This window comes from Diabrotica undecimpunctata, chromosome 4 (assembly GCF_040954645.1).
Source record: "Diabrotica undecimpunctata isolate CICGRU chromosome 4, icDiaUnde3, whole genome shotgun sequence".
NCBI lineage: Eukaryota > Metazoa > Arthropoda > Insecta > Coleoptera > Chrysomelidae > Diabrotica > Diabrotica undecimpunctata.
This window is the reverse complement of record NC_092806.1, coordinates 160,117,690-160,129,887: the sequence shown is the minus strand read 5'-3', so window position 1 is coordinate 160,129,887 and position 12,198 is coordinate 160,117,690. Positions and strand designations below refer to the sequence as shown.

The window sequence follows — 12,198 nt, the reverse complement described above, 5'->3', positions numbered from 1 at the left end:
GAAGAACTATCGGAGTAAAAAGAACTGATATAATCAGAAATGAAGAAATAAGAGAAAAATTCAAAATCAAGCCGATACTCGACTCAATCAAGGAGAAAAAATTGGCATGGTTCGGATATCTAACCCGGATGGACAACACTTAATAGACAAGTAAAAAGAGTATGGTACGCCAAACCAATAGGGAAGAACAGAAGAGGAAGACCCATTAAAGAATGGAACAGTGACATCTCGCAGATACTACAGAGTAAGGGTAAGACTTGGCACGAAGCAACACAGATGGCATCCAATAGGAAGGAATGGAGAAAGTTCGTTAAGAGCTAGGACACCTAAGAAGACTGTAAATTATTGTAATTTAATGAATTGTATTATAAACGGCCCAACACCGAAAGGTACAAATGGGTCTACTGATTAAGTAAGTAAAAAATCCTAGACAAGCATTTGAGACACGTTGACTTCTTTGATGTAGATCTTATTCACTTTCATTTTAAATATATTAAATCGATGTTGATTTAAATTGATGTCATTTTTTGTGTGATCGCTAAATCCACGATTTTTTCAGCTTGTTACTAAACGATTTTATGTATTCGTTTAAAAATTGGCACATTTTTCAATGACATTTATAAAAGATCGAGTAGCATTTTCCACAAACCACGTAAATATTACACAACGGGTCAGGAAGATTTTGCCATTCATTAAAAACTTTTCGCCAAAGCGTTTGTACATCCTCATTTAGCTGTATTAGCCGATTATGTAACACAAAAACCGGCAAGAAACAATCCATTAAAAAAATTAGTGAACGTACACAAAGTTTATATATAGACAGACGAGTTAATTGGCCTAAAAACCACTTGAGCGCTAGACTCGCTTCGAACAGAGAAAATATTATAAACGAGAATTAGCATCGATCATAACTTTGCTTTCTAAAAATTTAAAACTTCGTTAATAAATCTTATGAAGTCGAGAATTGATCTTTTTTGGTCGTTAAATAAAATGGAGTTTTAAAACAGTTAATATAATAGTTTGGAAACGTACTTATTTCCTAGTATAATTTATATCGTAGGAAAAATGTTCTAGAAACGCTTGTTCAGGCTATAATTCAAAGGTAGTTTGGAATAAGTGGCTAAGTACCAAAAAACAACATTTTTACCAGATAACAAAGGTTTGTGTATAGTCGGTTTGCTATATTTACGCGGGTTTCGGATTAAAATTTTTATTGTAAGTACCCAGTTTTAATTACCTGCTCTTTGGGGAAATATCAACTGGTCAAATGAAATGAAAAATAATCCATAACTTTTTTTAATTAAATAATAATGGATAATCTTTTATATAATTGACTGTATAATAAGGAGAATTACTTCATTAATGGAGTCTAATGTGGCTAATATAAACCTAATAATAATTTTATATTACACTTCACACAGAAAATATGGTCTATGTATATTTGTTCCATGGAGAGAATTTCTAATGAAAAATAAAAAAATTTAACTTGCCAACAAAAATGAAAATCAGTCATTATCATCAAAAATATCATAATCGTCATCATCATCACTGTCATCACCATTAATTGTTATTATGATTGGACTTATTTCGTTTATTTTATTTTCACGAGTTCACCAATCTTCTATTAGTTTCTCGCACTTGAATATACAGTTGCACCACACTTTTGGAGTTAAAATTGAAAGTGCCTTTCGCCAAGTTTCCCGAACTGCGTCGTCGCTATAACCGTTAGGCCCAATATGGTTGTCATAATATTGTTTTGCTATTCCCCATATATATATTCGATGGGATTAAACTGGCAATGATACGGTGGCAGACGTAAAACTTGATGACCGTAACTTTCAATAATCTGATCCACAACAAAGGTTTTTGGTTTTGCGTGGATATTTGCCAAGCGTAATAATTCTGATTTTAAAATATGTTGTGTAAATGGTATATGTTCCTTTGTCAACCATTCTTTAATTTTATTAACCGTCCAAGAATTCGTTGGACTTTTGTTTAATACTTCAGAATGGTAAGGTGCATTGTCTAAAATAATTACGCTGGGCTCACTTAAACCTGGGAGAAAATATTAAATCAGCACCTTCTATAAAACCCGATTTCCCTCCTGCATGTAAAATTATGTGTCGCTTCCCTTCTCCATCAGTATGTTTGATAGACTTTACGTTATCATCTTGCCATATTCTCTTGGTTGCACCCCTAGAAAATATCCATGTTTCGTCTAAATATATAAAATTTGCCCTTTCTTCTTTTAATTTAGAATATTTTCTTAGAAAGTTAATTCTTTTATGCACAACAGAACTTCTTTCACAAAGGGCTTTTCTGTTATCCTCCTTTTGAAATTTGAAACCCAAATTATGTATCACTTGCCATAGACTTGTTCTGCCAATTTCGTCAAATTTTCTATCTTTTAATTCCGAGAGAATTGTATTTAAGGTCACATGTTCCTTGTTGGCTCGCATTCGATAAATGGTATCACGAATTTCAAATTTTTTTCCATCTGGAATATCTTTCGTTTTCAATGATAGGCGAGTTTTTCGGTGATCTTCTTTCGGCCGTTCATTATTGCGATTTTGTAATACTCCTCTTAGTTTGGTTTCACTAATTCCTAGAGCATCACATACGCGTTGTTGAACAGACATTACCGATTTTAAAGGACCGCCATTTTCTTTCTCATCCGTAAAATACTTATGTACACTACAAATTAGACTATCTACATCTAACACACGTCTAGGCATTTTTAAATACTTCCACCAAACATACAATGTCAACACTGGCAAAGAATCAATTCAACTGCAATATTGTAACAAATTTATACCTACCCTAATGTTATTTTAATGTATTTTAAAATATGACCATTAATGCAGTTTTTACCTAATTTTCTGGGAAGTCGTTTACTGCAACTGGTTATCAATAAGTCATTAGCATAATTTTGTTAATCCGAAACCCGCGTAAATATAGCGAACCGACTATAACCTTCTAGCTCATGTCTAGTGTTAGATAAAAATGCAGTACATAATTGAAGCAAGTAGTTACAAAAATAAGAGTAAGCTCGGAGCGCAGAAAAAAAAAATTAGAATGAAACATATCAGTGGATATTCTCGGTCCACGTCCGATAACAGAGTTAGGAAACCAGTACTTAATTTTCGCAAATTTTTCAAAATGGCCTTCTTAATCAAGAATGACATGACACGTCATGTCAAGACATGTGAGCCCCTTGAGAGTTACATTCTGATCAAGGACGAAATTTAGAATAAGAATTATGGTAAGAATTAACGAAAATTTTTGACTTAATTTTGACTGATGGGACATATGTGTCCCATTGGTATTGTAAACTGGGACGTAATATATTTCCCAGTGGTAGCCTATGGAAAAAAGTTCCAAGTGCTTTTAAAAATTTATTTAACATAATTTTACAGTTTATGTGTCGAATGCGTAAAGCAATTTCTGCAAATTGGAACTTAACACATTCTGCACAATGTTAAAGTTCGTTTTTCTATTTTCCGTTAGGAACATCTTGCACAACATCGACTTGTTCCACCCTCGACTGGCAGATGTTCTCGTACATTTATCATACTTTGTCGCCCTTCCCCTTTGTGAACTTTTGACGTAGTCTTTCCAAACTGAATCAGCTCTTCAGCTAGAGCTATTAAAAATTCAAGAAAAGGTATTTCTTTCCGAAGAAGATCGTTGTAGTATCCTCAAATTTTTACACCAGCAACCATAACCAGTCTAAAAAACACATTTTTTCTCCATTTTCCCGATCTGCGATCCATGTTGTATAAACCTGCTGTTTGGTTAGCTAAATCTACTTCTCTCATAAAATTGCTGTAGAAGTTCATTGCCTCTGAGCAGGCAACTTCTTTTCTGACCTCATCCTTATCACAGCTCAGTACAGTTGTAAGGCCATGTCCTTGGTATCTTGCCACTTCGCACAATTTACCATATTTATTTCCAACAAACTCATCTAAATAATTTTTTGGTGAGTTTTCTCTAGAGATGGGATTGCAATAAATCTTAATTCCTATGGTCAACAAAACAATGTCGTTATCTGTATAATATAATTTGTTTAAAGCATAAATAATAAATACATAATAGAATTACTTTATTCAATTTTACAAATATTGTTTAAATTTTAAAAATTCAGAAAACAGTTTGAAGCTTCCGCTAGTGTACTGAAATAAAACCATATATAAGTAGTCTTATTGTAGTTACGACAGCTTTTTTAATACATGGATGTCAAATACTCACAATCAGTTCTTTTATGGCTTTAACATTGGAAAAAATGAGGAGCTCAGAGTGTAAATTTGTCTAATATCTTTCCTTTGTGGAAGAAATTTGTGGTTTTTGGTCGAATGCAGTCATATCACTAGAAATATAATTTGAAATAAAATAAACTGCATTCAAAAAACTCGCTTTTGACAATCGTAATAGAAGTAGAAATTTTCATTTTATCAAACTGGCGTATTTCTGTGGGTAACTATAGAAATGCAACAAAAAGAAAACATTAAACTTGAGGTTGCGTTTGAGGTAATCACATACAAACGTTCAAAACCGCAATTTACACAGAATTATAACGTAAAAGTTGTTTGCTAGGAAAATAATGAAAAAACCTGACGCAATATACAGGTATCGACAAAAAATATTGCATTTAACAGCAATTGCGGTGACTATCAAACGGTGATTTGTATTTGGATTGTGTAATGTTAGTAGAAAGTGGTGAAATGGATCATGACCCGATTATTTTTAAACCTTTTATTCATATTCGGTATACTAAAAGTATCGTCACACTAGACTGTATGAGCCCTGATGACAAATTTATTTCTCGTTTGGTTTTATGTTATAGAAGTCGTTAAATTATTCTATTTCCGACTGAGCTGCTTTTCTTGTATGTTTAATGGGTTGTTAGATATGAAAAAGTGATACAATTCTGCTGGAAAAGTGTAGAAAATCGATTTTTTTTAACTTATATTATTAAAATTATTAATAACTTTTCTAAAAATGCACAAAAAACTTTAATTCCTCATAATAATAGAGATAATTTTACAAATATTCAACTTCAAAAATTTCATGAAGTTTCGCTAACTTCAAATTTATAAAAGTCGCAATATCTCTGGTTCTAATCATCAAAAATTTATGTTTTTTTTTAATTTGGGATACCTTGTTGCATAGATTATAAAAATTTCAATAGTTAATTTGTGAATTGTTTATTTAACCGAGTAAACAATTTAAAATAAATATTTTGTTTTACAAAATTTTGTTTTACTCTTATGGGAATATGTAAATGACTTACCTACTCCAGTTACTGAGGATAGGGAAGATAATTCATACATGGCTTTAATGTGCCAAATGCCTCTTCATATTTTTCTAATCGCCTTTTTGACTAAAACAAAAAATTCAACTTTTTTTCAAACTTCTCAACTACCTAATTTAACAAGCTTTCTTGCTTGTTTGCTTTTGCAAACAAGCAAACAAGCGTGGGTTAAGAATTTTTCTCCAGTCGTCCCTATCCATCGCTTTCATCGATGTTATCAAGGAACCTTGTTCTGGGTCTTCCTCTTCTTCTCTGACCAATGGGTCTATAAACGAGAGAGAGAACGTTTTTCTAACTGGGTCATTTTGTTCCATCCGCATTACATGCCCTATCCACCTCAGACGTCCTATCTTAATCTTTTTTACGATATCTGGTTCCTGGTATATTCTAAAAAGTTCGAAGTTGTATCGTCTTCTCCACACTCCATTGTCATTCACTGCTCCATAGATTCGCCTTAGTACTTTTCTTTCGAAACATCCTATTATTTTTTGTTAGAGTCCAGGTCTCTGAACCATATTATTAGTATTATTGTTTTGTAGAGTTTTATTTTTGTATTTCTAGATATAATTGTGGATTTAAGGAGGAGATTGAGCCCAAAGTAGCACTGTTGGCCGTGCAAATTCTGCGGCAGATCAAATTTTCGTATACTTCGTTTTATTGGTGTTTATTATTAAACCAATTTTTGTAGCTGATTCTTCTAATGCTACATATGCTTCTTGTACAGCGTTTTCCGTTCTCCCAACAATATTGATATCGTCAGCATAGGCCAGGATTTGCACTTTATTCGCATATATTGAACCAATGCTTATGATTTTTATATACGTATTACTTTTTCCAGAGCCAGATTGAACAGTATACAGGAGAGAGTGTCTCCCTGGCACAGCTCGTTATTAGTTTTAAAAGGTTCAGACAGTTCCCCCTGAATTCGTACTCTACATTCAACTCTTTTAAGAGTTAGTTTTGTTAAATTTACCAACTGATTTGGTATTCCTAGCTCTTTCATTACTTTGAACATTTTTCTTCTATTCACAGAGTCGTAGGCTGCTTTGTAGTCTATGAATACACTACTCAACAATGAAGTGGATAATTTTAAAATTCCTAAAATTAACATATAAAACTATTTTTAAAATAATTGCCTGTACTATACTCTATATGCTATCTTTATTGCCAATATTTTTTGCATGTAGTTTTTTTCTCCCTATTCTTATCGGCTCTTATCTTGTACAAAGAGAGACATGTTGTTCCAAACATGAATATAATCATTCGTATAAAAGTGCTTGTATTGGCTTTACCAGTTGTCAATAAGTCAAGAAATCTATTTATCGCAAAAACATTATGCCGCAAAGACGTTTAGAACCTGTGCAGCTCGAGCAATTAGTTGGTTGGATCCAACAAGGCATAACTCAACAAGAGGTTGCTATGAAGCTAAATGTGTCGCAAAGTGTGATAAGTCGTGCATGAAATCGGTATGTAGCAACTGGATCTGCAACATACAGGCATGGAGGAGGAAGAGAACGATCTACAACTCGTCGGCAAGACCGTTTTGTAGTTCTGACGGCAAGAAGAAACCCAACATTCACGGCTTCCAGAATTAACAGTATCTTCAGGCATGGTACTGGACGAGCGATTTCCAGTCAAACTATCAGAAGACGGTTACATGCATCCAATTTAAGGGCTAGACGGCGCGCTACCCTTCCACGACTAACTAGGGAGCAGCGTGCATGCAGATATCGCTGGGCGATGGAACACTATCAGTGGAATTTCGAAAATTGGAGGAATTGTCTCTTTACTGACGAGTCCAGATTTCGTTTGTATACGAATGATGGCCGATATTGGTGTGGAGGGAAAGAGGTCAGCGTTACAATGAAAATCTGAGAGTCCCAACCACTCTTTTTGGAGGTGGATCCGTTTGCGTGTGGGGAGGCATATATTTTGACGGTGGCACGGACTTGGTCGTCTTAATTAATGAGACAATGACTGCTACACGATATCGAGACAGAGTCATAGTACCAATAGTTGTTCCATTTTTTGGTGCAATAAGCGAACAGTTTCTTCTGATTGATGATAATGCTCGCCCTCACCGTGCGAGAATTGTAAACGAGTATATAGAAGCTCATGGCATTACAAAAATGGAGTGGCCACCGTGTTCACCTAATATTAATTGCATTGAACATGTTTGGGCCGAAATGTCTAGGCAACAAAACAGGCTCCTTCAACCGCCCCAAGCCTTAGATCAGTTGGCCAATACATTACGCGCGATTTGGGAAAGTATACCGCAGCAGTTCATCAATAATTTAATAAGAGGTCTTAGAGCACTAAGGCGACACAGAGGTGGACCCACACACTATTAATTTTTCTTTTCGGGATATTAGAAATTGAGCAAGAATAGAAATTTTAGGTTGTTAATTTTACAACTTTTGTTTATTTTCTATTTTTTTTCGGTTCATCTGTATGAAAATACGAAGTAAAAATAAATCTTTATTTATATCACTCCATTTTTCTATTTGACCTTATGAACAAAAAATAAAATACACATTTTCATAATATCCACTTCAATTGTTGAGAAGTATATGTGGCGAGTATCAATGCCATGTTCCAGTGTTTTTTTTTCCAAAATTTGTTTCAGGGTTGCAAACATAAAAAAGTTTTGAATCCGATTGGACAATAGTCCTGGAGTGGACTAAATATTTTTGTTTTTTTTTGGGTTTGGAAATTTTATATTGTTTTTTTTTTCAGAAACAGCTCCAGGAAGGCTTACGACTGTCCCAAACTCTACAGGCTCAAATCGAAGCTCTACAAAGGGCGAAAAAAGCATACGACAAAGCTTACAGAGAATCGGAAAAGGCGATAGAAAGTTTTCAGAAAGCAGATGCGGATTTTAATTTGTCCAGGGCCGAAGTCGAGAAACAGAGATCGAACATGTCACACAAAACACAAGCTTGCGATTCCGCGAAAAACGAATACGCACAGCAGTTACAAAGGACGAACGAACTGCAAAGGCAACATTTTAGGTAAGTTTTTAATCGATGTGCAAAAAAGATCTTGATACATAATTTGTGTGTGATAAGAAGACTTCGGCAAATATGCAAATAAAAATGTAGAAAATATGCGCATAAATATGCACGTGTTTACCCGAAAATATGCAAATATTTTACAAAATATGCATACAAATAAATAAAAAAATCGTAAAATAGTAACAATTTTATTTTAAAAAAAAAGTGTACATAACTAAATATTTCCTACTATTCATTAAGATTTACATTTATTTTAAGTAACTACATCATTTTTAAGTATGAATAAACTTATTTAGAATTATGGTAACAATAAATGACCAAGTGGTGTTCAAAATTTTCTAACAAAAACTTGTGGCTTCTGTCTGAGTACATATATTTATATATGGAAAAACTTCGTTCAACATCAACTGATGTAACGGGAGCATTTTTCAAACTAGCCAAAACATTTGGTTCTAAATTAATTGTTTCCGAAATATTTCCAGCTAGAACACTGACTACTTCAGAAAGAATATGGTAACCTTTATTTTTTTCCATAGTAGCTTCAAATTTTTTTAAAATATCTTTTCCAATATTACCTCTAACGTTCCGACAACATGACGCAAATTCTTTTATTAATGCTGTACTTTCGAACAATGACAGTTTTGGTGATTCTAACTGAGTAATTGTTTTTTGAACAAAACTAAAATTTGATTTTATAAATGAAAGTTCTTGTTGAAGCAAGTTACTCTGAAAAGTTTGTTTAGAATCCAAAAGAGATTGGGAACTTTCATCTGTTAACGTATCAATTATGTTCTTTATTTTAACAAAATGATCTGCATAAAAATTAGCTGCTTCTAACCATGTTCCCCATCGCGTTAAAATAGGTTGTGGTGGAAGAGGAATGTTAGGTAGCATTTCTTTATAAAGTTGAATTCTTATAGGAGATTTAAGAAATACTTTTTTGACACTGGATATCATGGTATTTACAAGAGGAAACTTTTTTCGTATTTCCTCTGCAACTCTGTTTAATCCATGCGCTACACAAGTAACATGTATTAAATCTGGGAAAAATATTTTTAAATTTTGTCCTGCTTTTACCATATAAGGAGCAGCATCCGATAAAATAATAATTTATTAGAAGGAATAGTTGTCGGAAGAAAAAAAGTTGCTAATGTTTCTTGTATAAAACGCGAAATTGTTAAAGCATTTGTTTTCTCAAGTTGCTGGCATGAAATAAGATGAGATTTTGGTAAGGTATCTTCTTTAAGAACACCAATCAATAAATGAGCAATATACTTTCCTGAGGAATCAGTGGTTTCGTCTACAGATATGTAAAAATAATTATCTGCAATTTCTTCCTTAATATTAATTAACACCGACGAGTATAGCCCGTTCACATTATTTCTTCTTAGAGACCGATCACTTGGAACATTAAGTTTGCAATATTTTTTTAGAAACGAACTAAAATTTACATTTGCTAATTTTGAAAGCGGTATGTTTGCAGACACTAATGCGCGACACAAGTCTTCATTAAAAGTTTCTTGCTCATCTAATTTTTTTGAAGTAGATTGGAAACATTTAGCCATTGAAGTTTGATGTTTTCCTCATATTTTTCCTTTTTTTGCAATGTGTGAAGCAGTTCTCACATGTTGGTCTATCTGAAATTTCTTCTCACATGCTATCTATAAATAAAAATAAAAACCTTTATTTTAACCCAACCTTTAAAATATAAAAATATACAAGGTGTTTTTGGTTAATCAAATAACTGGTTTGAAAAAAAAAACACTCGCTAAGTGTTTTAAATGCAGTATTAATCCACAAATTAGTTTTTGTTACTAACCATTAGTACATCATATAACTTATTTTAAAATTCAACAAAAGTTTTTTTTTTGTTAATTCAATTACAATAAAAATAATTGTGTTTTAGAATAGCTGACTTCATAAAAAAAAGTAAAGGTGAAAAATTTTTCTAAATACACACCATTGTATTGTACCATGGACAATTTTTTCTCACTAAAGGAAGCTATTTTTCATTTAAAAACAACCTACGAGTACTAAATTTCAAGTAAATACGTTTATTGGTTTTAAAGTTATTGTTGTTATTAACTAAAAGAATTTAATTTTTTTTAATTTTAACACCCTGTATCTCGAAAAGTAAATAAGTTTGACCCCTCATTAACTATATCGTTTTGTTCAATTTTTCGAGAAGTATCTACAGTCAAACGTTGTAAGTGTCATTTGGAAACACCCTGTATGTATGAAATATTAGATATTTAATAGAAAATATTAGATACTTACAATTTTGCCACAGACTGAACAGTAGATTTTTCCCATATCCATAGACAGCTCTTTATAAGGTTTAATCCAAGTTGAAGCACTGGTTGTTTTAGGCATTATAAAATCACAATCTTCCTTTTTGTTACGCACAGCGAGTGTTTACGCTTTGAATATCAAAACAAAAATGATTTACAAATCTGAGCATCAAATTAGAAATGTTTAGGTACCTAATTCAATAAACTGGGAGATTTTGGAAAATCCCTAAATTAGGAACAAAACTATTAGCCGTTTACCTGCTGTTAAGATACAATAAATTGTAGATAGATTTGGGGATTAGATCATAAAATGCAAATGAGCGAACCCTTAGCGATTATCCAATAACTGAATGCCTCAGTGACCGAGACTTTCTAAGAATGTTGAGGGCTACTTAAATTGATCTTCTTTGAAATTGTAAATGTTTTGTACCTGTAGAGATTACTTACTTAGATATTTCTTGATTAAAATGACTACAAAATTTTATACAAGAATTGAAATAAATTGGTATGTGTAAAAATTTTCAAATACAGTATAAAAATCTGAACTTTTATGCACTTTATGCAAACTTTTATACAAATATGCCAAAATATGAAATATTTGCATAAAATATGCACAATATGCAAAATATGCAATATGCATATTTGCCGAAGTCTAGTGATAAGTTAAATTTCCATGAAATTTCTTATTGTAGGTCTGGATTACCAGAAGTTTTTAGGCAACTCCAAGAATTAGACGAGAAAAGGATAAAGAACATAAAGAATTTCTTTCGCGCGTCAGTGGACATCGAAAGAAATGTCTTTCCTATTATTAATAAGTGTTTAGACGGTATCCTTAAGGCTGCCGATATAATTAACGAAAAAGAAGTAAGTATATGTCAATTATAAGTTACAGTAGATATAGCGAATGACATATGATAGATGACAAGACGCACGTGACATGACAGACGGAGGGTGACTTTCCAGATACCATTCTTAAAAGAAGCGTGGTTTGTAATGATGCGCAGACATAGAACGAGATAACTATTTTGGAATCTCAGACAGAAAACGACACCTGTTCATATAATACGATCTTTAGTTATTCGTTTCTTTAGTCTGTTATAAAAAATCAAAATATTCGATTTTTCTATTATTTATTTTTTCTAGGATACAATGTTAGTGATAGAAAAATTCAAATCCGGATTTCAACCTCCCGAGGATTTTCCGTTCGAAGATTTGTCGAAAGGCGGTAGTGATTCCGGTAGTGCTAATAACATAAACAATATTCCAGCTAGTGGTAAAGTAAAAGAAGGAAGTTATACGGTGAAGGGGACGATAACCAATAAGGCGATGAAGAAACGGACCGGAATCTTCCACATATTCGGCAGTCGAGGGGTGAGTAGGTTTATATAGAGAATAAAAATCGTTTTTGATGATATAGAGATTAAAGAGATAGGATGGTTTTTGTAGTTATCAAGTAGTTAGGGTTTAAATAATCTGTAGTATTTAGCAAATAGGTATTTACTTTAAATTATTTCAAATTTTAATATAGGAAATGCCTGATTAATATAAGACAGTAGTTGTGTATTAGTAAACTAACGCAATC

The 12,198-nt window shown here is 32.7% G+C and overlaps 1 protein-coding gene across 3 annotated transcripts in view; it reads left to right on the top strand.

Moving 5' to 3' along the window:
- Cip4 (formin-binding protein 1-like Cip4) overlaps positions 1 to 12,198 on the top strand; it is a 202,813-nt gene that overhangs the window by 166,509 nt on the left and 24,106 nt on the right. For all 3 annotated transcript variants that reach the window (XM_072530810.1, XM_072530809.1, XM_072530808.1), the window contains exons 5-7: positions 8,048 to 8,322; positions 11,309 to 11,480; positions 11,760 to 11,987. In XM_072530810.1, the coding sequence (XP_072386911.1) occupies positions 8,048 to 8,322; positions 11,309 to 11,480; positions 11,760 to 11,987 (675 nt within the window). The remainder of the gene's footprint in view (positions 1 to 8,047; positions 8,323 to 11,308; positions 11,481 to 11,759; positions 11,988 to 12,198) is intronic.